At 41.3% G+C, this 24,744-nt stretch overlaps 1 protein-coding gene across 15 annotated transcripts in view; it reads left to right on the top strand.

The window, feature by feature from the left end:
- DMD (dystrophin) overlaps window positions 1–24,146 on the top strand; it is a 1,072,200-nt gene extending 1,048,054 nt beyond the window's left edge. For 10 of the 15 annotated variants that reach the window (XM_033051056.2, XM_033051052.2, XM_033051051.2 and 7 more), the window contains 4 exons: window positions 2,613–2,856; window positions 3,205–3,328; window positions 7,290–7,382; window positions 21,693–24,146. In XM_033051056.2, coding sequence (XP_032906947.1) covers window positions 2,613–2,856; window positions 3,205–3,328; window positions 7,290–7,382; window positions 21,693–21,790 — 559 coding nt within the window. In that variant the 3' untranslated portion in view covers window positions 21,791–24,146. Of the gene's footprint in view, window positions 1–2,612; window positions 2,857–3,204; window positions 3,329–7,289; window positions 7,383–15,382; window positions 15,415–21,692 lie in introns of all 15 variants that reach the window. The other 5 variants (XM_033051053.2, XM_033051061.2, XM_033051064.2 and 2 more) reach the window with 2 other exon arrangements.
- Window positions 24,147–24,744: the final 598 nt, after the last annotated feature.

Genomic DNA, 24,744 nt, shown 5'->3' with positions numbered 1-24,744 from the left:
TCTGCTGTTTGTAGAGTATTGTCTGTGTTGCGCAACTGGGAAATTCCTCACGGGGTAGTGATAGGCACTATCTGTGGACCTTGTGAAAAGCAGGCTTAATGATCATTCCTATATAAACTTTAGTCAGCAGTAACACCATGTGTAATGAACATCTTGTCTTGTTCATTCCTATTCCCTTTTGTATTTTTATTAATTATTCACCAGTTTGTTCAGCTAGAAATATCCAAAGACATTAAGTCAGGTGGAAGGCATACCTTACATGACAATATCTATTCCCAGTATAGATAGCCTTTTTTAATAGATAATTTACATTAACTTGAAACTCTGTATTTCATTAAAACAAAAAACTTCATTAGAAAAAAATCCTCTCTATAGTTGTCCCTCTTCATGTGAGTTTTAAAGAAAGAAATCTTGAATTTTGGAACAGTCTGATGTTAAAAATTATTAGCCCTTGTATTTTAATAATTTAAAATTTCTGCAGAGGAAGGATCATGTAGGCCAGACATCCCTTAGGGATTGTGCTGGGGATGTGCCATGGTCCCAGGTTAGGACATGTCCATCATGCAGCTGCTGGGGAGCAAAGGGACCTTGGAAGAACAGTCAGTGGCTTGTCTTTGTCCTTGGCATTGCTTTCTCACCCGTGTGAAGTGATGTCTCCTGCTTTAGTTCTTGTTCTGGTCACAATAATGTTCTTTGAGAAGTGGGTTTTTTGGGAGGTTTCCGAGGTGCTGCTAAGCTTCCAGACCAAACTGTCAGAGTGTGTTGTGGTTTGCAGGCAGAACTGGCAAAAGGTGTCTGTTCTCACAACCTCAAATAAGAGCAAGTTGGGAAAAGTAAAATCTGGGTCGCTGCTTGCGATGAGTAAGCAGTTACCAAAGCGTTGGGCTGGTTTTCCCCCTCTGGGAAGCTGTAAAAGAACATCATAGCAACAAAATCCCAGTGCAGTTTGTTAGGCCTCCCTTGCCTGTGAAGTTTCTGCTACAAGTTACTATTTTTGCAGTTTTGGACTGTTATCTTTAACAAGGTTTCAGTTTCTTACCTTCTGTGGTTTCCCTGCTTTGTAGATTTTTTTTTCCATGTGGAACACAATGGATCATATTAATCTATGGAATGTTTTACTGAAGTAAAATTGGAGTTTTATGGAATTAAAGAACAAGTTTAGCATTGCCATAAAGTTACATTAGACAGTAGCACTCTAGTCAAGACAAAGATGATGGAAATGATAGCCCCAAAAGTGAGTGCAGTTCAGTTTAACAGATTGAGTCTCTAATTCTCATCTTCAATTCATAATTTAGGCTGGAAATGTGTTTGCAGATGTGAAGAGAGGAGTGTGATATGACCAGACTGACAGCCAAGTTCTGTTTTGCTCTGACTTTTGGTGGGGCTACCTCTCTTATCTATAAAACAGATCGACCAGCCAGGTGACACACTTTGGTTTAGTGTTTGTGAGGTGCTGTGATAACTCTGAGTCCTCCTTTAGCACTAATGACCTCTCAGGTGCAGCCAGGTGTGGAAAGGAACTGACAGTCCCACTTCTGCTGGGAGGGATAAAGGGCAGGGTGCTGAGGGAGGGCTGAGCTCAGGACAGAACATTCCTGGCTTCAGGAGGGTGTCTGAAGCCTCCTGCAGTGAGTGCCCTGGGAGGGAATGAGCTGTGAGTTCTGGTGATGCCAAGAGCCTTGTCCTAGGTTGGAGGACAGGTGTCTGCTAAGAAAGGCAGGAGCCTCTCTTTGAAAATGGAGAATGTGAACCCCCTGCCTCCAAATTATTATAATTTTGAAATCAAGCGGCTCTCAGACAAAGATATGGGAATTAGGAATAACAGTTCTTTTCTAGGGAAATTAAAATAGAAATGCAGTACTACAAGAAACAAACTCCAAATCCTGACAAAGTCAGAGTACCACCTGACACCCCGTCAGGCAGGGTGTTGGCAGCAGTCCCATTCCATGGCGGCTGCATCCTCCTGCAGTGACAGATGTGGCTCAGTTGGAGCAGTGCTCCTGTACAAGGTGCAGTTTCCCTCCGGAGCTCCAGTGGGGATGTGGAGAAATCTGGTTTTCCTCTGGAGTCCAGTGGAGAAAGGGGCTCCCTTAGTGTCCCAAAACCTCTGTTTTTATCTTGGTAAGAAATGTTGGGCTCTTCCCCCTGGCTGGAGCAACTTCCAATGGGATGCAGTAATTTTATCAGTCCCACAGTGGGACTCAATGGCCATTAGCAGAAAATGACTGGCTGGAGGAAGGATGGGTTGTGAAAAGATAAAGAACAATGCCCTGCCTGGTTTCAATGGATGGCCCATTAGCAGAATATCTGATGTTGAGATCAGGATCACTGCCCCCACCCTCAACAGATGGTGATAGAACAGATACCTTTTATCACACCCTGTGTTGTAACCCAAGACAAGCCTGTAGGCAACTTGACCACAGATCCATGTAATACCAGATCCATGCAGATCTGCAAGGAGTAAACCCCCAGGTGTGTGGATTCAGGAGAGGGACAGGCAGGTGGTGCAGGTGAGCTCTAGAAGGTGACACACCACACCACATGAGAGGAGGTGCCTTGTCACTGCCCCGTGCAGGGGCCATAAAGCTTTTGCCCCCTTGTCCCTTCCCCAGGAACCTGCAGGCAGAGTACGACCGCCTGAAGCAGCAGCATGAGCACAAGGGTCTGTCTCCACTGCCGTCCCCCCCGGAGATGATGCCGGTTTCTCCGCAGAGCCCCCGTGATGCCGAGCTCATTGCAGAAGCCAAGCTGCTTCGCCAGCACAAGGGCCGCCTGGAAGCCAGGATGCAGATCCTGGAGGATCACAACAAACAGCTGGAATCACAGCTGCACAGGCTGAGGCAGCTGCTGGAGCAGGTGAGTCCTCAGGCATTTCTTCTAGGTCTCTGAAGAGTAATTTTCCAAACAGGGTGTGAAGTGTTATCAATAATAAGAACATACCAGGAAATCATATCTCTAGAGGCGAGTCAGAGGAAAGTACAAAATCATTTTACAGGCTGCAAGTGAGGATGTGGAATCAGGTTTCAGTGTTCTTATTTAGTCTTCTTCCTTGTTTTATTCAGAATTAAAATGCATTGCTTGCATGGATAAATTTACCTAAAAACAGACTGAAAATTGTGTATATTCATGGAATAAATAAAAATTGCAGAGATATAAAGTAGTGAGCTGTTATTAGCAATCTCTTACTTTTTTCTTCAATTTCAGCCACAGGCAGATGCCAAGGTAAATGGTACAACACTGTCATCTCCTTCTACCTCTTTGCAGAGGTCAGGCAGCAGTCAGCCAATGCTTCTTCGTGTAGTTGGCAGCCAGACTTCAGAAACCATGGGTAAGATAACGAAGCTCAGCTTGTCACAAAAAATAATTATGTCCCATTTCCGGAAAAAAAATCCTTAAAGACAGAAAACACTTTTCCATTTAGTTCAAATGAAATGAAGTAGACATTTGCAATGATCTTTGATGTCATCTGGCTGTTTACACTTTTCATCTGCATTATGATTCAGGCTTTGCTTTTGATCATGTTGCATCCAGTAGCTTGGATATTTTGATACTAAACACAAAGCTCAGCCAGGGCTTGACTTCTGAAAATAAATGCCACTGAAAAGCTAACTATTCTATGCAAACTGACTTTCAGTTATTAAGCATGACATGACTGATTTAAATGTACATAATATTAATTATGGCTAAGAGACTAAATGTATGATTAGTCATCCCAATGTTAAATGGTGTGATCTTATTTTTAATATGTTGTGGCTCAATCAGTAGGATGGAGCTGTCACAGGCAGGGCTCATCCAGTGGCTTTTCTAAGTATCACATCAGATGTGATAATGAACATCATAAGAATTCTGGAGTAACGTTAAATAATAATATTCTGTAGCTGGAGGATGGAATTATTATTTTGGTGCTTTTAGTAACTGCCATGTGGCACTTTCCTAATTTCCTGTCTGTTACATAATTAGTAAGTATTTATTACCAAGTGGCAAGAATTTTCAGCTAGTAAAAAAGCAATCAATCTTTTCAGCATCTTTATATTACTTCAACAAGATGATGTTTCAAGTCGGATGATAATATTCAGCTTCATACGGAGAAATTTATTTTATGTATATTAGTGAAAGGCTTAAGTGAGAGCTTTTCACTGCTATTAGTGAAAGTGTCAATGGCAGGGAGAAATTTAATGGGAAGGCACATTCTGCTGTGTCTGAAGTGCTGTTGTGTTGGGAAATGCTGCTTTTGGGGAAGCTTTTTGTTCCATTCCAAGTGTGAGCAATAATTGCAACCTATGGCAGTATCAAACAAGATGGGTTCTGTACAATCTGCAATAAAAAAGTGAATTAAATAGTACCTTTAAGAATGCTGAAGTTGAAATCCTGAGGGGGAGAGTACAATCACAGGTAACAGGAATTTATGGAAAAAGAAAAAATGGACCTTTCACTAATCATGTTACCAGTGGGAAATATTTTCTTATATATGCCATACACAGAGTAGATAAAATGTGTTAGTAGTGGTGTAATTTGCATCAGCTTTCTGGAGAAATTTCCTGAATTTCATCACATAAAATACATTAATTATAAAGCAATTAAAAGAAAAGATAGAAAGACAGTCTTTCCCAGCCATCTTATTGGAAGTCTTGTAGTTTTATATTTCATCCTTTAGTGGGACAAAATACAAAAATACACTTATTTTCATTTGACTCCATATAAAATTATTCCCATTTACCTCACGAGACTGGAATTAATTGATTAACACAGTAGAGTCATATAAGTTGGTAAAACTTTTTAGAGCAAATATTTAGACATAAAATGATTTTATTTGACTGGTTCACTTGAGCCAGTATGTGGGAGGACAGTGAGATGTTATCAGTAGGATCATACTGAGACTCAGCAGAGCCACTGTTGGCAGCAGGGAGTGGAGCTTATAAAAAGAATTACTAACCAGGCTAACAAACTGCAAGTAATTCAGTTTGTCAAGTGTCCTTTCACAGCAGAAAGCTTTGCTTGCTAGGCTCAGAATTTTCTGAAGCACAGCTTAAAATACTCCTGAATTGTGAGGGGAACCAGAGTGGTGTTGTAAATAATGCTCCCATGCAGCAACCATGTGCCCAGGAATGAAGGAGCCATAATTTTTGAGAAAATACTGAGGATCTCTAGGTGTCTCAGGCAATGAGGCTGGGTAGTGGTAGCTTTTATATGTTTTTCTCTTTAAAATAGGACCTGTGTTGTTTTTTCATTTGAAAATCCACTGCACTTTTGTCTTTCTGCCTTCCCAAGGCAAGATTGCTGTCAAAGGTGTGACACCAGCAGTGTTTTGGTAAAAGCAGTGACCCACTCAAACCCTCATTTACAAATAGAACTTATTCCTTGTTAATTTGAAGTACACCTGGGCAAAGTGGAAAGGTTCTGCTTTTCTCCTTATGAAGTCCCAGTGGGAAAGCCCTTATCCTTGACTTTTCTCCCCCAACAGGGTAGCACCAGAGGAGGTTCTCTGAGGTGTGTGAGGCAAGAGGCTGTCCTGGATTCTAATTTGTTTAGGTACCATCAGAATATTTGAGACTCACTTAGCTCTCTATACCTTTTGTAGAAACACAAATGGGGAAGGCTCTTAAGAAAGGAGACTGAGCTCTGATGGTATCTTCGTCGTTAACTTCTTACTTCAAGTTGCTTGGCTTATGCCTTATTTTTTCCTTTACAAGAAAATGCTTAGAAAAAAATCATCCAAATGAGTGAAAAAATTAAAATAATGCATTTTAAATAAAAAATACAACTTTTTTAAGGGTCAGCAGTTCAGCTTGTATCAGCACTCATGAGGTCATTTGGAGACTGGTACCTGTCTTCAATTCTTGACCAGGAGAGCAGAACCACTGCCCTTTTATTGTGATCTTTAGGGCCAGGAGGTTTTTCTCAGGCGGATAAAATCCTCAGCCTGGGTAGAAGCAGCAAGATCTCACTCTTGAGTTTTCATCTTGACATTCAGCAAAGGCTGCAAGGACATTGCTTTTGCTAAGACACCTCTGTCAGTGCAATGCCTGATGTGAAAGTAGCTCATGGTGTGAGTTGATTTGTGTGAACCCAGCCCCGCTCAAAAGCCGAACAAACTGCAAGCAGCCTCAGCAACTATTTTTAGACCATTAATGGAATAAAACAGGCTGATACAAAGACCATCATTTATATGAATTAAGTGCTTCTTGCAGACACTCTATCCCACTTCTTTTGCTGGAGTGGGAAAAATCACTCTTGGTCAGAAATAACTCTTGTTAAACTCCTGGCTTAAATACAGGCAGCCATGAAATGCTCCTTTCGTATCTCTTTTTCTAGTTTTTTTCACTAGCATGGAGCACCTCAACATTTAAAGAATGCAAATGTTAAAGAAAGTCAGGCAGTTTCCTACTCAAATAGGGCAAGACAGTTAGAATAAAGGGTCATTAAGTCATTTTCAAAAGAAGTAAGTCAGTTATTACAGCAGGCAAAATTGCTTTTCTGTTTTAATAGAGATAAAAGACGTCTAGTAAAAAAGGAGAATCTCACTCAAAGTATATCCTTTAGGTGTATTTTTTTTCCAGATGCCTTATTTATATTGGAGGCTAGGATCTGCATTAAAAACAACATATGGATTTCAGTTATATGAAACCATGAGCAAAAAAAAAAAATACAGTAAAAATAAAATGTATTGAATTTCCCATTAAGCTGCTGCCCTATAATTAGGTTATAGAAATTATTCAGTGGGAGAAATGTATTTCACTTTATTAAACTGCTGCTAAACCCTTTTACAGTACAATTGAGTGTTCTTGGAGCACCAATCTGATGCAATTAAACTGTCAGAAATATTAATACTGATGCAGATGAGAATCTGGGTTTCTACTGATTTGCACAGTTAGGCAAAGCAGTGCCAACATGAACCCAGCACTATTAGAAAGCTGCTCAACAGCAGCACTCACAACAGCAATTTCTTTTTCCATTAATAGAATAGGAGAGGCTGAAACGACAAGTGCCATTTATAGAACTAGATGCTCCTAGCAGACATTTTACCCTATTTCTTTTACCAGAGTCAATTATTTCCTAAATCCCTTTCTACAAATTAAAATAGCATTAATTGTCTCCAATTCCTTGTTTAATTTTCCTTAGATCCTTATAAAGAAAGAGAACAGTAACAGTCAACAAAATTCACCTTTGAAATTTTTATTGTACACTAAGCAGAAAATCTGTCTGAGTGAACAGCCTTAGCTCTGAGGAAGACTTGAGCAATACAAGCTGTTAGCACAGGCTCTCATCTGTGGTGTGGATTTGCTTTGCAGGTGAGGATGAGCTGCTCAGCCCTCCCCAGGACACAAGCACAGGTTTGGAGGAAGTGATGGAGCAGCTCAACAACTCCTTCCCCAGCTCCAGAGGTGAGCACTGCTGCCTGTGGCAGATGAGAGGGAAGAAGATAAAAGTGTTTTCTGTTCCTTGATGTTTTCAGGGGGTTGTGTTTTGGTATCAGGCTTTTTGCTGCTCTTTGTTTTCATTTTAACAATAGCTGTAGAGAAACTGGTCTTGTTTAGAGTGGAGGAGCAGCCTGTTCCTCCTTACCTTAAGCTACCTCCACAGGTAACCCTTGCTAGATATGTGGATGAATCAATGTCTTTGTGAGACTCTTTCTTCCCCAGGCATTTTCTTTGCTTCCATTCTGCCATGTTCTTTTTTTCACAGCTTTCCTTCTGTTTCGTTGATCCCCTTGATGCTTTATTTTTTAATACATGCCTTAGCACATTTTCCTTCTGTCCTTATCCTTTTCCAAGACTGTGGTTTGAAATAATATTAGAGTTCTAAGTCAAACTTCTCAACCATGTAGCCCTCAGGTCCTGAGGCATGGAGGAAGAACTAGTGGGGTGCTTGTTTGTGCAGTGTAGGCTGCACTTGTTCATACAGGCACAGCCTTTCTTTCAGTGTTTCCATTTCTCTCATTCCTGTTGTTTGCTAAAAATAGGCATTTGTATTACCAGGATTTATTTGTCCAACCTTTTTTTCGTATAAGTTCTTCTCTGAGCCCCGAAGAAAATACTCTGCTGCCAAGAAAAAAGGCTGAGATTCCTAGCAGGAGATGGGAAGTTTGGGATATTGGCTGTTGCTGTGAAAAGAAGCTCAGCCATTAACCTCTTGGCAAGAGAAAGCCCTGGTATTGCCAGCCTGATAAGTGGATTTAAGGGGGCACAGACTTCCTGCAGGGCCCTTGAACAAGTTTCACACATCACTCTGGGGTTCTTCTTTAGGAGATAAATTCTTTAACCACTGTACTAAACTTTCAGTGGAATCATGTTTTCTCCATCCTTTGCTTTCAAAGCAAGTTCAGCTCTCACCAGAAACCATCTGTGAGCAGTGGGATAAAGTCAATATAAACTGTTTAAGATCTCATGCTACAGATCAAAAGATGGAATTATTCAGAAAGATATCACTGAATACAGTCTAATACAATAAATTGTCAACTGCACTCAGCTGTACCTCAACATTACATAAAAAAGTCATATGTCCAGCCCTTGTTTTGCCTAGGTAATTCCTGTGAGAGACAACAGATGAAAAGTCTTTTCTAATATTGCTATGTAGGTTAAAATTGACTTACTTTTAAAGTTACTCTGTGCACAAGGTTATAACAGACAGTGTTGTCTTATTAGTGATCATCATTAGTGTAAACATGTTGTACATAGATCTTGCATAGTCACATGTGTCTGGATGTAGGTATCCCATATTCACCCAGTGATATCTAATTTGTATTCATAGGTGATGACACTGGCAGTGTTTCTTTTTAAAAACAAGCTTAGTTTTCTGTGAAATAGCAATTTATGAAACAAAATTTAATGAGATATTTGAAATAGAGTGGTTCATTTCCTGTGTGGAATAAATAGGTAGAGGTCAGTCTGTTAGACATCACCTTCTGCTCACTGAGAATAGAAAATGTTTTTTATCTTATTAGTGAAAAATACAAAGCTTCATGAAACAAACTGAGAGAATATAAAATTTAGTAGGAAAAAGAAGTGAAATTGGTAAGATCAGATAATATTTTAACTTTGTAAATTAAGCTGTAGCTTCAGATTTTCATTCTCATGATGCAAAGTGTGATAATTTAGCTAATAATTTCCCTTATTTTGTTTCTTCATTCAGTAACTGTGTTGAAAACATAGTAAATAATCACAAGCATCCACAAAAGGTATTGCAGCTTATGTATTTCCCTGTCTGACTAGCAGCCATGGAGAACAGAACTGCTCTCCAGCTGGATGGAGGGCTGAGTGAGGAGGGGGCACAGCCTTTGAATGAGTCCCCCTCAGCCAAGCCACGAGAGGAGCTGCTGGTGCAGCAGCCAGGAGCAGCCACAGCCCAGCAGAGACTTTGTTTTTAGGTCTTGGCCTGGAAGGAGCCAACAGGCTGAGCCAGAATATGTCACTTCCCCCTTCTTGGGCTATACAAAAAGATTAGTCCAGCTGGGAGAGAAATTTGTTCAGTTTTTCAGGAATTGTACCAGGTTTTAGCTGAAGAGATTAGGACTTCAGTTATGTTTCTCCATTCTGCATATATCTTTTGATGTACTTGTATGAATGCCAGGTTAGTGTAATTCCTTTTGGCTGAGGTCTAGGAATGGTCAGGCTCTCTGTAAGAAATAGTTGGTGCAGCCAGTGCAAATGGATTTCCATTTATTGGTTGATAGAGGCTGCTGAGAGCTCATGTAAATTGCTGTTACTGAAGTTTTCTTCTTTTCCTGATTTACTAATTCAGTTATATTCAACTGATGCCTGCTTACACAAAGTTTACATCCAACATCTGATGTGCTGCAGCCTCATGTAGACTTTCAGTGTGACATGAAAGGTGCTGTGGTGAGTCAGATTCCACAGGCATCAGGGATCTCTGATTTAAAATTTTCAAGACTGCAGGAAGAAGAAAAGGAAGCAGAGTTGATTGGTCCCAACAAACTACTGAATCAAGAACGTTTTTGCTGTGGAGAAATATAATCTGTATCTCAGATTTCTAATCTTCTAATCTTTACCAGAAGATCAAAGTGCAGTTGCAGAAGAGTGAAAGCAATTTGACAAAGCAGCCTGAGGACTCAGGCATGGTGCAAGTGAAATTTTGTTTCTTTCCAGTACAAGTTGCATTGAGTCTCAGGTTACAGGTGTGGATACCTACCCTCAAGCAGGTGTTCAGGAAACAGGAGAATAAACCCGAACAAACAATAGCATATATCTATAAACAATGCTTTTTGTTATATTGATTCTTTCTGATGTCAGATACATGAAATTCAGTCATTCCAGTCTGCCATTCAGAGATAGGTTGTGATACAGGAGCTGGGGGAGCTGGGGTTGTTTGCCCTGGAGAAAAGGTGGCTCAGGGGAGACCTTGTCACTCTATAACTACCTGAAAGGAGGTTGAAGCAAGGTGAGGGTTGGTCTGTTCTCCCAATGTGTCAAGCAGTAGGACAAGGTGAAATGGCCTTGAGTTGTGCCAGGAGAGGTTTAAATTGGATATTAGGGAACATTTCTTCAGGAAAAGGGTTGTCAGGCTTTGGAACAGGCTGCCCAGGTTGTTGAATCAGCAACCATGGATGTATTAAAAGACATGTAGATGCAGTACCAGGGGACTTGGTTTGGTGGGGGCTCAGCAGTGCTGGGTTAACAGTTCAACTCAATGATCTTAAATGTCCTTTCCAACCTTAATGAAGTTATGAAATAATGTTTTCTTTGTGGCCTGTAAAAATAAGCATGTTAAATTTCAAGCTAAATATCAGCATGACACAGCATAGGGAGTGGCAGGCCTTTTGAATCAGGGACATAATTCTGGGTGTCCTATTGCCATTAGAATAACAACAATTTGAAGGAGTTCAGGATAATATGACAAAAGCAAACTGGATTTTGAAGGCTTTGGTTGTGAGAAAAGTTCAGAGCTGAACAAGCAGTGAAGAGAGAAAAGGACTGAATTTCTGTGCTTGGGTACACAAATGTGTAGTTGAGCATCACAGACAACTTTAGCCTAAATATTGTCAAAAGCACCTGAGAGTAGGACTTGTTCAGATTGGGAAGTAGTTTACTAAAGGGAGTAGTGGCTCTTATTTTGGAGTTCTGAAACAAAGCAATAAAAAGCAATAGTAATTGTCACTCACCTGGAGATAGATTCCTGAAGATTGTATTTTTCAAGCGTTTGTTGCACAAAGTTGTTTTTAAAAGAGCATCAAGGTTTCATAACATCATTTTTAATATATTTTAGAGAAGCAAGTGCAAAATAGATTGTGTCATAGATTGTACAAGCAGACTTCAGATGCAACACCTTATGTACCTTATACCTTTTATAGGGTTTTTCATTTGTTTGTTTCTTCAGTTTCATCTTTTGGCAGTTCCTTGGCATTTCCTAAGGAGAACAGGACTTTCCTGCTCCTTGAACAGCTGGCTGTTGGTGCCCAAAGCTGTTTCATTTCTGAAGAGAGAAATTCTGCTGAATACCTGATGATTGCTGTCCTTAAGGAATTTTTCTTTCCTTTTAATCTAAAAGGTTCCCCATCCACTCCTCTTTTACTTTGCTGCTCCCAGCAAATTCACAACTGCTGCAGCTGCTTCAAACAGCTGCTGTGCTAACTCAAAACAGATGTCAAAGCCAGAGGTCTGACATTTAGTGGGAATCTACCATTAAATGCCACCTCAGTGGTTTATTTGACCCTGCTCAATAATGGGCCACAGAGGAAAACATTTTCACGCTGTATTTGTGCCCAAACTACTAAATCTCCAGGGAATTGGTTCACAGTTAGAAAGTAAGATTGGCAGGCCAGTATTTTCAAAGCCAAATTCATTTCTCCTGCAGCACTGAGGATGAACAAGTTACACCACTTCAGGTGGCCCTTGTGGTAGACCAGGCTGAGTTTTGCACTTATGGTTTCGTGGCAAATGCTTTCTGTGAAGGAAGGTCAGAGAGGTATTTAGGGGCAGAAGTTCTTGAACTAACTGAAGCTGGTGAGAGAGCTTCACAGATTTGCAATGCTGGGACCCTGCTGGGGGTAATGAAGTGGGAGCCAAAACTGGTTATAAATGAGACCAGGATGGCTTAAAAGAGCTAAGAGGCTGTGGCATGGTGTGAGAACTTTTGGACAGACACTGGTCCTCACAATTTCACATGGTATTGCTTAACACAGTTGTGGTGTTGTACAGTGAAATTACAAGTTCCCACAGCAGCAAATGAATGGCACTAAGAGTAGCACCCTTTTTTAGTAGGTTTTTTTTTCATCTCAGTCACATTAAAACACACCAGTCACATCTTCTCCTCTCACTTGTGCATCAGCCAGGCTCTGTCATGAATGGGACTAATGTCCTAAGTGGAGCCAGCAACTTTCAGCACTGCAAATAATATAGTTTCTATTACTCTGACAGCAAAAGGTCTCATGATGCAGACTTTTTCTTTTCACACTTTACTGAGTCAGTGAAAGAGTACCCTGGAGTTACTGTACTGTACTGTAGAGTATTCTGGAAATACTCTTCCCTTTGTGATACCCTGGCCTCTCCTGGATTGTGTCACCTTCTCTGTTCCGTGGTCCTGCATCCCACCACAGTGAGCCCAGGTGACTGAGGTCCCTTACTGCTCCTCTTTTGCACAGCTGAACTGATCTGGCTGAGCTTCTCTGCAGATGGGATGGTGATGGGGTGGACTAGGTCTTCCCTGTTTTATAATGCCCACTTCTGGTGTAAACTGAGAATATGGTAATGAATTTAATAAAACTTCAATGGATTTCTTTTTGGTTTTGAAAAAAAAGACTCTTTGCAGACCCAGATCTCTCTTTTGTACAACCTGTCCCTTTCCTGAGCCCAGTGAGAGGGGCAGTGCAGTAGTTGTTTTGTGCTCTCTGTTTTGACCTGGATCTGCAGATGCCCCTGCATGAAGTTTCTGGTGGTGTCTCTGCTCTCAGGTTTGATGTGGTCACTTGCTGTGTACCTTTGCCTGTGATGCAATGCCATGAGGCTTTCAAAAAAATAAACAAAAAACAAAAAAACCTCTTCTGTTTTGTAAGGGCAGGAAATGTTCATTTGAGCAGAAATAATAGATAATTAGGCACCCACGGATTGCATATCAGTATTTTGATGCCTTACAGAACACAATTTTTCAGAACTGCAGCAATATAGACAATCTTCTTCCTCTGCAATTTATGCCAAACCATACTCCCTGCCTTAAAACTTAGAAACACGCATTCATTCATATGCAAAGAAGAAAATAACGTAAAATCCATTAAACCCTTTTTAATCTTCCTCCAGAAGAAATTAGCTGTTGCTGTAGTAGCGTGGATCTTTGCTGCATTTAACAAATTCTAGGGCTCATTACTCACCACAGACTGTCCTCACAGCTGTTTTGTGTGCTGCTGAGCTACCCCAGTTACCTTTAGATGCATTCATTTTCAAGCAGAATGCAGTCTGTCTCATGGAGATTTAAATTAAACACTGTGTAGCTGCAGTTGTAGGTGTTTGTGCCGACAGGAAGGCATTTCTTAGGACCTCCACTATTTTGCTTGCAGGCAGTTCCTTCTCTCTGCTTGACCCAAGCTAAACTGTGGATCCCAGCTAATCTCCTTCTGGGTCCCATTCCTACCCCAGGACTCTTTCCAACCAAGCTGTACTGTGCTGCAGTTTCTGGAATACTTAAACTGACCTAAACCCTGGGGCCCTTCCTCAGAAAATGACCAAAGTATGCAATAGATTTTGTATCTTACTTTCCTAAGATTTTTTGTTACATGATTGATATTGGTGAGATATTCTCATCTCCCCTTTTGGAAAGCATTTTTTAGGGAATTTGTGGCTCCTGATGAAAGTGCCAGAGGAGGTCTCAGGCTGTGTAGACACACATGTGAGTCCTAGAAGGTTGGGCAGGCCTGTGAGGTGGAGTCTTTAGAACTGAAGTGACCCTCTCTGCACCAGCACATGTGGTACAGACATCACTGGAGTCGAGATTTCATTTAGCAGAATAAAAACTCATGTGCAGAGCATGTTGTAATTGACCCTATTACTATCATTTATAATAGGAAGTGTGCTGCTGGGGAGAGGGGCAGGAAGGGACTAAAACTTCCTCTGTTCAGTAAATGGTAACCTCTGCTGTCCAGGCCTTCAGAGGCTCCCCAGCCTTTCCATTGCCTGGAGTTTGTGGGAGCTGTGGCTCAGACCCATGCTGGTTGATGCCATCGTTCCTTCCTCTGCCCTCTCCTCCTGTACTGCCTCTGCTCAGCCTTGCTCTGCTGTTGGCCCTTGTTCTGCAACTTGTAAAATACCCATAAAGCTGTTTATTGCCTCTCATCCCTTCTCCTGCAGGCTGCCATAGAGCAAAACTCGACAGCAGTTAGGTTACTGTTATGCTGACTGCAGTGTTCTCCCAAATGTGTCTGTCTCTCTCCCCAATGTCCCACACATCATGTAAAATTGCATCATTTACAGCAGCTCTGGGGCAAAGATCATCCTACAGCATCTGCTGCAGTGACTTTCTCACTAGGACCTGGCCATGGCAGAGCTGCCAGCAGTGTGACAGTGACAGTGGGACACTGCTTCTGGAGACAGCGAGACTGTTACTGGCTGTGTGGTGGAGAGGTGGACAAAGGGGTGTTTCTGCTGTTGATTAACACCTGACTTTCCTTTTCTGAGAACAAATATGATATGAGGAGTGTTGAGAAAAATCAGTATGATCAAAGTGTGGCTTCTGTGAAAGCTTGTTAGAACCATCTTTGCAGCTAAGCCCATTATTGACTCCATTTTGGTAGTACATACTTGAAAATGATTAAATACTTTCTCTTTTTTCCCTTTTTTACTTGAACTTTTTTTCTCTTGTTTCTCCCTCTGCCCCCTCAGTTTTACCATGCTTGCAGGTCAGCATGTTGCAAACATATTTTGCAATATATTTATCCTGATTGTGAGCATGTTGCATTCCAGTGTACTTCTGGAGGTGTGAAATGTGTGTGTACACATAGGCATGTACATAGGCCACAATGCAATGTAAAGTGTCTGGGTAAATTAATTTGATGTTGGAGGAAAATGTTTTTACCACTTACACTGATTGCTAGAAGTACTCCAATTTTCTAATTAGGATGCTCAGAAAGCGAGTTCAGATGTGGTCTGCAGTCCTTATTCTCAACTGACAGGTGTTTAAGTTGGTGTTAGTAGTTTCTCAAGTGTTTTTGAGAGGCTAAACCATGCCACAGGTTACAGAACTGTTGTTGAATAAATCAGCTCAGTATCATCAGTGGATTTCAGTGCACGTTCAGTCTTTGTGTAAGCAGAAATGCATTCTTTAATGTTAAATTTCTAAATGGAAATTGAAGTGTATTTTACAGTATAAAATATATATTCATGTGTGGTTTTTTTCCCTTTCTTTCTGATATTTATTCCACTTCCTCTCTCTGTTCCTAAAGGAAGAAATGCCCCTGGAAAGCCAGTGAGAGAGGTTAGTGAGACACAGGCTCACTGCCATGGCTTCTGTTTGTCACAGCTTGCTTTCTGTGCCCAGCATGTGTGTGACACAGCACGGGGTTGCTTGGGTTTGGTGAAGGGTGGGGGTGGTTTTGTTTTGCTTTGGGTTTTGTTTGGTTTTGCTGAGTGCATTGCCCATGTGTGCTGTGAAGGTGGTGTACCTCTCAACTTTCAGTGGAGACAGTGTCAGCTCAGGGATCTGCATTTCCACTCCCAGAGGTGGAAAATCAGGAATGGGGAGGAGAAAATAATACATTGAAATTAAGCCTATGAATGATAAATATTGTCAGCAAATATGCTGCAGTCATTGACTCATGTTCTGTTGCTCTTGTGTGTAAGCACAACAGGGGGACCAGGGTCTCTTGCTGTTCTGCTTGCAGGCTCAGCTGTATTTACATATATGTGCCAGTACACCAACCATCATCTCCAGTGACTAAAAAGTCATTTTATATTTCTTTAGAAATGTGAGAGTTGAGAGGTATAAGAGATTCAGGTGTTTTAATTTCCTGATGTACTATTGCAGAATGAAGAATGCTACTAACATTCACCAGCTCCACAGTGTTGTGTTCAGCAATGCAAATGGGCCGTGGTTTTCACTGTGCACTTCAGACATGGTTGGTTTGATGCAAAATAGGTTTTGGAATTTGTGTGTCACTGCTCATTAATGGAGGAAAGCGTTTTGCACTGTGTTGTCACAGCTGCTTTGAAAGCATTTCCAGAGAGCCTTGATTTTTCCTCTGTGAAGCTGCTCTTCACTCGCCAACCAGATAGAGCGTTTGAAAGATGAATTTCTAGTGAAAATTATTATTAAAGATAAAATATTCAGAGACTGCGTGAGTGCAGTTGCAGTGGCTGTGAAATGACCTTTTCTGCACAGACGACGTTCTGTGTGGATGAGGCAGGAATTGAAGGGTAACCTGGTTTGCAAACTTCTGCTGGTACAGAGGGAGGGGCTCATGGAAACACAGGGCACTGGGGTTTTAGCAGAGCTGCTGTGAACCCCCAGTCACTGACAGGGTGCCCTGGGAGAGCCAGGATTTGTCCTGATGTGGTGCCTTGAAATACAGAGGTTCTCTGCTTTGGCAGTAGGTGCTGGAGCAGGTTCAGCTACTTCAAGGTGTAAAATCTTTGGTGCAGATTAAGTCTGTCCTTGAATGGCAGGTCCTCTCATATGGATCAAAAAAAGGTGCTTGAGATGGCATCAGCAGACTATACCAATCCACAAATTTTATGGAAAATACTTCACATTCAGCCCTGCTTGTTCTCAGCTCATATACTCTGAGAACTGTTCTCCCATTTAGCAAAACAGGTCATTGATTTCCTCTATCATCATTCATACTTATGCATATTACTCAAAAAAAAGGCTTCTTCTGCAGAGGGCATAATCAGTACAAGTAATAACAACAAAAAAAACCTAACCAACAAAAAAAACCCCTTAAAATTGGCATATTCCACCTGATCTGATTCCAGCAGTCTAACCCTAAAAAATTTATTGAAGTAAACTACTCTCTGCTCTCTGGCTGAGTTTATGCTCACTAATGGTTCCAGAGGGACATTAGGAAATTGGACAGCTGAATATAAAATGCAATTGTTCGCCTGCTCATGAAGGATATGAGCCAAGGTATAGAACAGCTTCTGCTTTGGGTGTGAGTCTGTATGTACAAAGCCAGATCCTGTGGTTTAAAACCCACCTGGCCAGGTTTTGATTCCATTACTCACATTTGGTATTGTCTTTGTGTGTAATCCCATGGATTTTGTGGCATTACTCAATATGAATAAGGGTACCAAAACCCAAGTCACCAACAGGAAGGATTTTTCTTTTGTCAGGAAAGGGTTAGAAATCCTTTCTGCTAGAAAAGGCCCTGCATTGTGTTAGGATTTCTCAATTTGCTTTCCATCCCCTCTTTCAAGTCAGAATGTTCCACATTTATTTCCCTGACAAGCTGTAGTGTAAGATTGGTATTCTCTTACTGTGCCCACACCCATGGGCCTTGATTCCATTAGAGTCTGTAAAGCAAATTCAGCAGATGTGAAACCCATCTTTCTCTGTGGGACTAGAAGTGAGGTAGGTAGTGTCTGCAGAAATAGGTATCTTCTGCTTTCCAAGCACATGGCACCTGTGGATTTTATAAGTTGAAGTTAATACTGTCCATGTTCATTTTGAGCATTACTACTGTATTTCAGAGTGTCTATTAGTTGTTTTTCTTACACAGCAGCATTTTTCAACCTTTCAGTGCCTCAAGCATGGATAAGAATTTCTCAGCTTTAATGTTAAAAAAGAAGACTAGAATTAATGCCTTCTTTGATAGTATTACTTTAGAAATGTGAATAATAATGGAAAGCTCTGATTTTTATTTTTCTAAGTGCTTTTAGGACAGTATTTCTCTCATTTGCTTCTTAATTAAAAATGTCAATGTCCTACATTTCAGTACTAGAGAGGACAAGTGAGCAGCATTCAGTGGCAGTAGCACAGCCCTGAGGAAGCAGTGAACTTGAGCACTAATTTAGGTACAGACATGACAGAAGGGAGTGCACTCATTTCTCATACAGTACCAGGAAATCATTGTGTCTTTTGTTCTCAGCTCTTTGCAGTCTCAATTGACCTGGCTGTTACTCCCATGTCAAAGAGAGGCAAAAATCCTGCTGGCAGTGCAGTGACACCCAGCTGAGGGTCTGCCAGTTGTGTGGCTGGAGCACATCATCACCTGCTCCTCTGGCCCATCCTGCCATCCCAGGGCTGTCCCAGGGACCGAGGTCCCCCTGCTGCTGCATTTACAGTCCAGCTGTCAACACAGACTGCAGTCAGCAGTGCTTTGTGGTCATGCCCTGAGCTCTAACCTCAGATGGCTCTGGAGAAGACACGAGTATTCAGTTTTTATGCAGAGGAAATTGCTGGAAAGGGAGTCTGGATGTTGTGGGGGAGAGGGAGCTGTGTCACCTTAATCACTGCAGCACACATCTGTGCAGCTTTTGAGGAGGGAGATTTGAAGCATGGTTATTTCAGAAATATGATATCAATTAACAGAGAAAAAAAAAAGTACTATCGGACATGTCTGCAATTTTTAGGCATTAAAAAGTACCTGGAGATTTGTGGATCCATAAGGATTTCTAATTGCCTGAACTACAAACAGTTTATACCTACTGTGGCATACATCTGCAAGGATTTTTGAGTATGTTTTTGGTTGAAGTTATTATTTCTAGACCTAGCCCATTTTTGGCAGAATAAAACAGTATTATTTCTGAGGATGCAGTTTAGCAGTCTGGGTTGCTCTAAGCCTGCAAAAGGGTGATCAGTCTTCCTGGGAATGAGCAGTGTTTAAATCCTGAAGAGCCCTGGAGTTTTCTAGAAACAACACGTCAGAACAAATCTGAATGTGAGCCCTGACCCCATGGGCAGGCTGGCTACCCAGTCACAGCATCATTCTGGTTATACCAGGGGGGTATATTCCCATAAAGTCATGGAGTTTCAGCAGAGTTTCAGGTGAGTAGAGCAACTCAGTGCTTCTGTTTGCACCAACATCTCCCATTTGTTCTTGATTTCATATGGCTTCATCAGATTTTCACTTGTGATGGTGTAAGTTGCTGGATTGATCTCAGTCTGCATGATTCCAGTGACAGAGATTATCCCTTAGAGCTAAAATAAATGTGGTAGGATACATTTACTTTAAAATAAACTATGTTTTGACCAAAACTTGGCAGGAATCTTTCATACACAGTTACTTGTCATGCTGATGAGGAAATTACAAGGTTTTGCTTCAGATGAATAGGATGGCTATACATTTGTGATGTATGGATGAAATTGCTGATTGATGCATCTGTTTCTTTGCACATTAGTGCAGTTAGCAAACTGTCACCAGATACCAGAACCAAGTATTTTTTTGTATTGCTGTCTGGCAAGCTGTGTCACAGCACAGCTCACTGTCCAGTGGGCAGCTTCTTGAATAGTTCTTGTTTAGATCCAGCCTAGCTTTGTATCATCAATGTTAAATTTAAAAAAAAATAAAATTAAAAAAGCTAACAACTTTAAATAAAACTAGTATTTGAATGCAGAGGGTGGTAGTTGTTCCCCAGAAGAAAAAAGCTCCTGAGTTTGTTCAGCCTGGAGAAGAGAGGAGGCTTCGGGGAGACCTTCCAGTACCTTATGGGGGCTTGTAGAAGGGAGGAAGAGAGACTTTTATGTGGGCAGATAGTGATAGGACAAGGGGCAGTGGTTTAAAACTGAAAAAGAGCAGGTTTAGACCAGATGTTAGAAAGCAGTTCTTAGCTGAGGGTGGTGAGACACTGGCACAGGTTGCCCAGAGTTGTGGATGCCCCACCCCTGGAAGGGTTTGAGGCCAGGTTGGATGGGATCCTGAGCAGTCTAGTGAGTTGCAGGGAGGTTAGAATTAGATGGTTCTTAAGATTCCTTCCAACCCAAACCATTCTATGGTTCTCTGAATAGCTCTAAAGTAATGTTTTTCTATTCCATAAAAGCTGCTGAACTAATATCACTCCAGGCTTTTAGTTACTTTAGAAGTGTCAGCAGTGCATGACTACCACAATATCTGAGCATTGGGAAGAGGATGGTGAGTCTGATTTTCCCCACAGGAATTCAGGAATTCATTCCTGTTGCAGTTGTGTCAGGAGGGGAAGCCACCATGTAGGTGTGCAATGGTCAGTCAGGCTCCAGCCCTGTTCAGGAAGGGACTGCAGGAAAGGTGTGTCCTGGATGGTCACGTCCTTCCCTCATTTGGGTGCTCCTTCCTAAAGGGCCGTGGTGAGAACTCAGCATCCAGACTGATGCAGAGCATTTCTGAGAACCAGAGTTGTGGGCAGATGGCATTGCACTTCCTGTGTTTTTCCAGATGAATATTCTATCACAAGTGCTCCCAGGGAGTAAATCAAACCCCCTCAGGCCAGGGTGATGTACAATTTTATCGAGTAATACTTCACTTCTTGTTAATGTTCAGTTGCTGGCACTCTGCAGCATGGAGACTTCTTGAGTTGGAGGTCACGTGCACTTTTTTGCATCTAAATAAATCTTTCTTCAGCGATTATTTTCTAACTCCTCTTTTAACTCATTTATGTGTTTGGCCTCAACATCAGCCTGTGGCGATGAGTTCAGTAATACAATTATGTGCTGTGTGGAGTAAAATTCCCTTCTGCTTGCTTCAAGACCTTCTGTCTGCTCGTTCCTCCTTGTCCTTGCAAGAAAGCTTGAACGCTCAGGCCTTGGTTTGGATGCTCATCTTGTAGGGTGCCCAGATCTCGGTCATGTTCCCTCCTCAGTCATATTTTTTCAGGAGGAAGACTCCAGATAAGGTTCAACTGTTTAAACCTCTGTCATTTGAGGTGCCAGAGGGCATCTGAGACAGTCACAGAGGTCTGAAAATCTCACACAGGACTTGCAAGAGAGGGACACTTTCCTGAACAGCAGTGGGAGACCAGACAAGGCATGCCAGGGGCTAAAATGGCAATTTTTGGCAATTCAGTCTCCCCATCCTTTAGTTTATTTGGTCTTTGATTGTGATGAAGCCGTTTCTTACCACCCATCACCATTTGCTGCACTGGTGACATGAGTGTGAGAAGTTGCAGGTTTCATCTCCAGAACTGTACTGTGTGTTTATTCATCACTTCTGTGTTGGAGGTTGTGGTTACACCTTCTTAGGATTTCAGAGTGGTTATGGGTGAAGGGAAATGCACAAGTGAACCCCTTCATAGTTGTTAACTAATAATTGTGGTATCTTTGTGCTGGACTGCTGTCCAAAAAGGAAAGGATATTTTAAAAATGATTGAATGAACTGAGCCTGCTTGGTTTGGTCATCATTACATCTATCTTTGCAGGTATCCTGCTGTGACCTCTTGGCTTTAGTGATTTATTTAATTACTGCTATGTTTGTTTCTCTTTTTCTCCTTGATAGAACATTGGATGCTCAGACACTTGCAGTCAGAAGCTCTTCTGTGATGTCAATGGCCTTAATTGTTGCTTTTGGTGAACATTGATAATGCTGGAGCTTCATCACCATGGGGGGTGATGGCTTATTTTCAGGGTGGTTTGCCATAGCCATTCAAGCCAGCACTGCTGTTAAAGTGTTGTACAAACCTGGCAGCTTTGTTAATGAGAACCTGTTGAACTCATCCAAGAGACTTCTCAAAGTCTCTTCTGGGAATGGCAGCGAGCAGCACATGGAGAATGAGGCATCTGGGAAGTTTTCCTATCCACATGCTGCCACATCCTCTTTGTTTAATTTCCTCTTTGACTTTCTTTTTCAGGCCACAATGTAGGGAGCCTTTTCCACATGGCAGACGACCTGGGAAGAGCAATGGAAACCTTAGTGACCGTGATGACCGACGACAAGGTGTTAGAATAGCAAGATGTGTTTTACAACTTCAGGCGTTCCGCATGGTTTTTATAATATTCATACTACAAAGAGGATTAGACTGTAAGAGTTTACAAGAAAACAAATCTATATTTTTGTGAAGGGTAGTGGTACTATACTGTAGATTTCAGTAGTTTCCTAAGTCTGTTACTGTTTTGTTAACAATGGCAGGTTTTACACGTCTATGCAATTGTACAAAAATTATAAGAGAACTACATGTAAAATCTTGATAGCTAAATAACTTGCCATTTCTTTATATGGAACGCATTTCGGGTTGTTTAAAAAAAATTTATAACAGTTATAATGAAAGATTGTAAACTAAAGTGTGCTTTATAAAAATAATTGTTTATAGAAACCCCCTTAAAAAAAACCACAAAAAAATATACTGAGGCAGTGCATTTGTTTAGTTTCATTTCAGCTCTGTAACAGCATCAGAGAGATTCATGTCCTGTGTTCTTTTCCTTGCCTATCAAAAAGGAAAAAAAAAGGTATTTCCTGCAGTCAGAACAGAATGGCCACCTTACATTTCTCATTGGTTTTGTCTGACTAGGGCTGGCTTAGAAAAAATAACCAAAAAACCTGAACTTCCAATGAAAGTTTATCTTTCCAATAAAATTAAGAATTACATGACTTACTGTCCTGGTTTTGGACAGCAACTAGCAACTACACAGCTGGTTTGCAATAATTAAATGAAAGAGCACATTACATGACAGAGCCTGCAAAAAAAAAAAAAAAACAATCAAAAAAGAAAAAACTCAGAAGAAAGAAGGAATTTAACGACCATCCTGTGTTCCAGTGTTTCTTCTGCTGACTAAATTCCTGGGTACTTTTAGTAAGGGAATGTAGACATTGCCTTACTGTTTTGAACCCTGTGGCTCGATGGCTCAGCCAGGGCTGGGAGCAGCTCTCCCCCTGCTGTCACCTTTGCTGCAGAGGAGAGAAGAGAGGGAGATGCTCCCCCCAGCCCCTGTGGCTCTACTTCTGACCCCAAGCACAAGCAGGGTACCCACAGAGCTCTGTCCAGCTCCCAGTGCTGGCAGTGAGCACGGAGCTCCTCTGGGAGAGGAACCCAGAGCTTTCCACTGTCACTGTCTCATCCTGCTGCAGCAGCCGGTCCCAAGGAGCTGTGGTGCTGCAAGCCACCTTTGGGAAAGGCTGTGGAAGAGTTACTGCTGTTCTTGCCTGGAATGGTGATCAGGTGAAGGTAGTCACACTGCTCCATGAATATTTATCACCAAAACAAAGGCCCTGGTGCTTTGTTCTTCCCCGTTTCTCTGTACAAGTAACCCCTGCACAATTAACTAGAAGGTGAGAAAGAGGAGCTGATAGAGAAACAGGTTAGCCAGCTTGACTGCAGCTCTGTGAGAGAGAGGTTTGGGTATGAGGTGCTGTCAGCAAAAGCTTTACCACTTCATTTTCTTAACCAGCTTTTAATTTTACCATAAAATACATAGAAACACAACCATCTGACTTTATATTGCAAGAGTAAAAAAATCTGTTACCTCTTCTTGTATGAAGTGTAATTAAACTTGGGAAAGATTTTATTTTGAATGCTAGTTAACATTGAACATGGCTAGTCATGCTATTTCTACCTCACTTTGGTTTTGTGGTGTTCCTGACAATTACGTATGACAATGTTACATCACCACCACGTGTCCATTGTGTGACCAGGTCTCATTGTTTAAGTAATAACAACATTAATTATTTACAAAAAAAGTACAATCCCTCCCAAACCTCTGCTTTCCTAATAAAGAGCTTTTTAACACTTGATTACAGTAGAAACCCTCACTATTTCTCATGGCCTTTTTTACCAGAAGGTTTAAATTGCAATTTGAGAAAGAGATGGGTTTCTTCTTTCCCCCCCTTATACATTAAACCTTCTCTTCAGAAAAATTGTGGAGGAAAAACAGGTTGCACGATTGTTTTCATCAGGGTTTTGTTTTGTTTGTTTTACTTTCTAGATCTTAGTTTTGGAGTGAGTCTGTCAAAAAGTATTTAAAAAGTTGAAAGCTTTATTGCTGCTTTTTTAAGCATAATTTGGGAATTATTTCATATTCCTTATAATGACAAAGTATTAAACTGTACAACATAATCAGTGTAGTTGAATACATAAATACCATATGGCATGTTATTTCATCGTTACTCAGTACTGGTTTATTACTTGGATATCATAATATATTGTGTTTTAACACCAACACTGTAACATTTACTAATTATTTTTATAAACTTCTGTTTTACTGCATTTTTTTCACAACATACCAAATTTCACCAAATATATGCCTTACTATTGTATTATATACTGCTTTACTGTGTATATCAATAAAGCACGCAATTATGTTATATAAAAGGTGCGGGAGTTTTTGTGGAGGTTGGGTACCCACCCAGCTCATCTCCCCAGCAATCCTTGCCAAACTGCTCTGGCCAAACTGCTGGCATCACCTCAGTGCCTCAGCCCTCCTGGTGTGGGGTTTTCTCTCCTGCTGAAGTTGTGAACCTCTTGTGCTCCCCACGCTTCCTGCCTCATCCCTGACAGGACCTTCCGACCAGATTGATTCAGTCCAACGCTTCATAATCTCCTTGCCAGCAGGCATAATGTTAGGAAAGCCCTCTCTGAGGCTTTGGGAAGTGTATGTTCCCATCAGAGAGGCTGATCACACATCTCCCTTATCTAGGAAATTGTAGGCTTTGATACCCAGACTCCACTCAGCTGTGTCACGATGCTGCCTTTGAGCTACCTTGTGGTGGCAGAAATAATGTGATGAAAAATAATAAAACACAAAGGCAAAACCAGCATATGTTTGACTATTTCGATAACACAGTGAAGGAGAAGGTGGGATTTTCCTGATTTCATTCACTTGAGGAAATAAATACACATCCCACATCTACTCTCCCAGACTCGAGTTACTGTGGATTCACTCCTACATAAGTCAATCAGTGCTTTGCTG

Source organism: Catharus ustulatus, chromosome 2 (assembly GCF_009819885.2).
Source record: "Catharus ustulatus isolate bCatUst1 chromosome 2, bCatUst1.pri.v2, whole genome shotgun sequence".
NCBI lineage: Eukaryota > Metazoa > Chordata > Aves > Passeriformes > Turdidae > Catharus > Catharus ustulatus.
The sequence above is the reverse complement of the archived record's forward strand: the minus strand, read 5'-3'. Positions and strand labels throughout refer to the sequence as shown.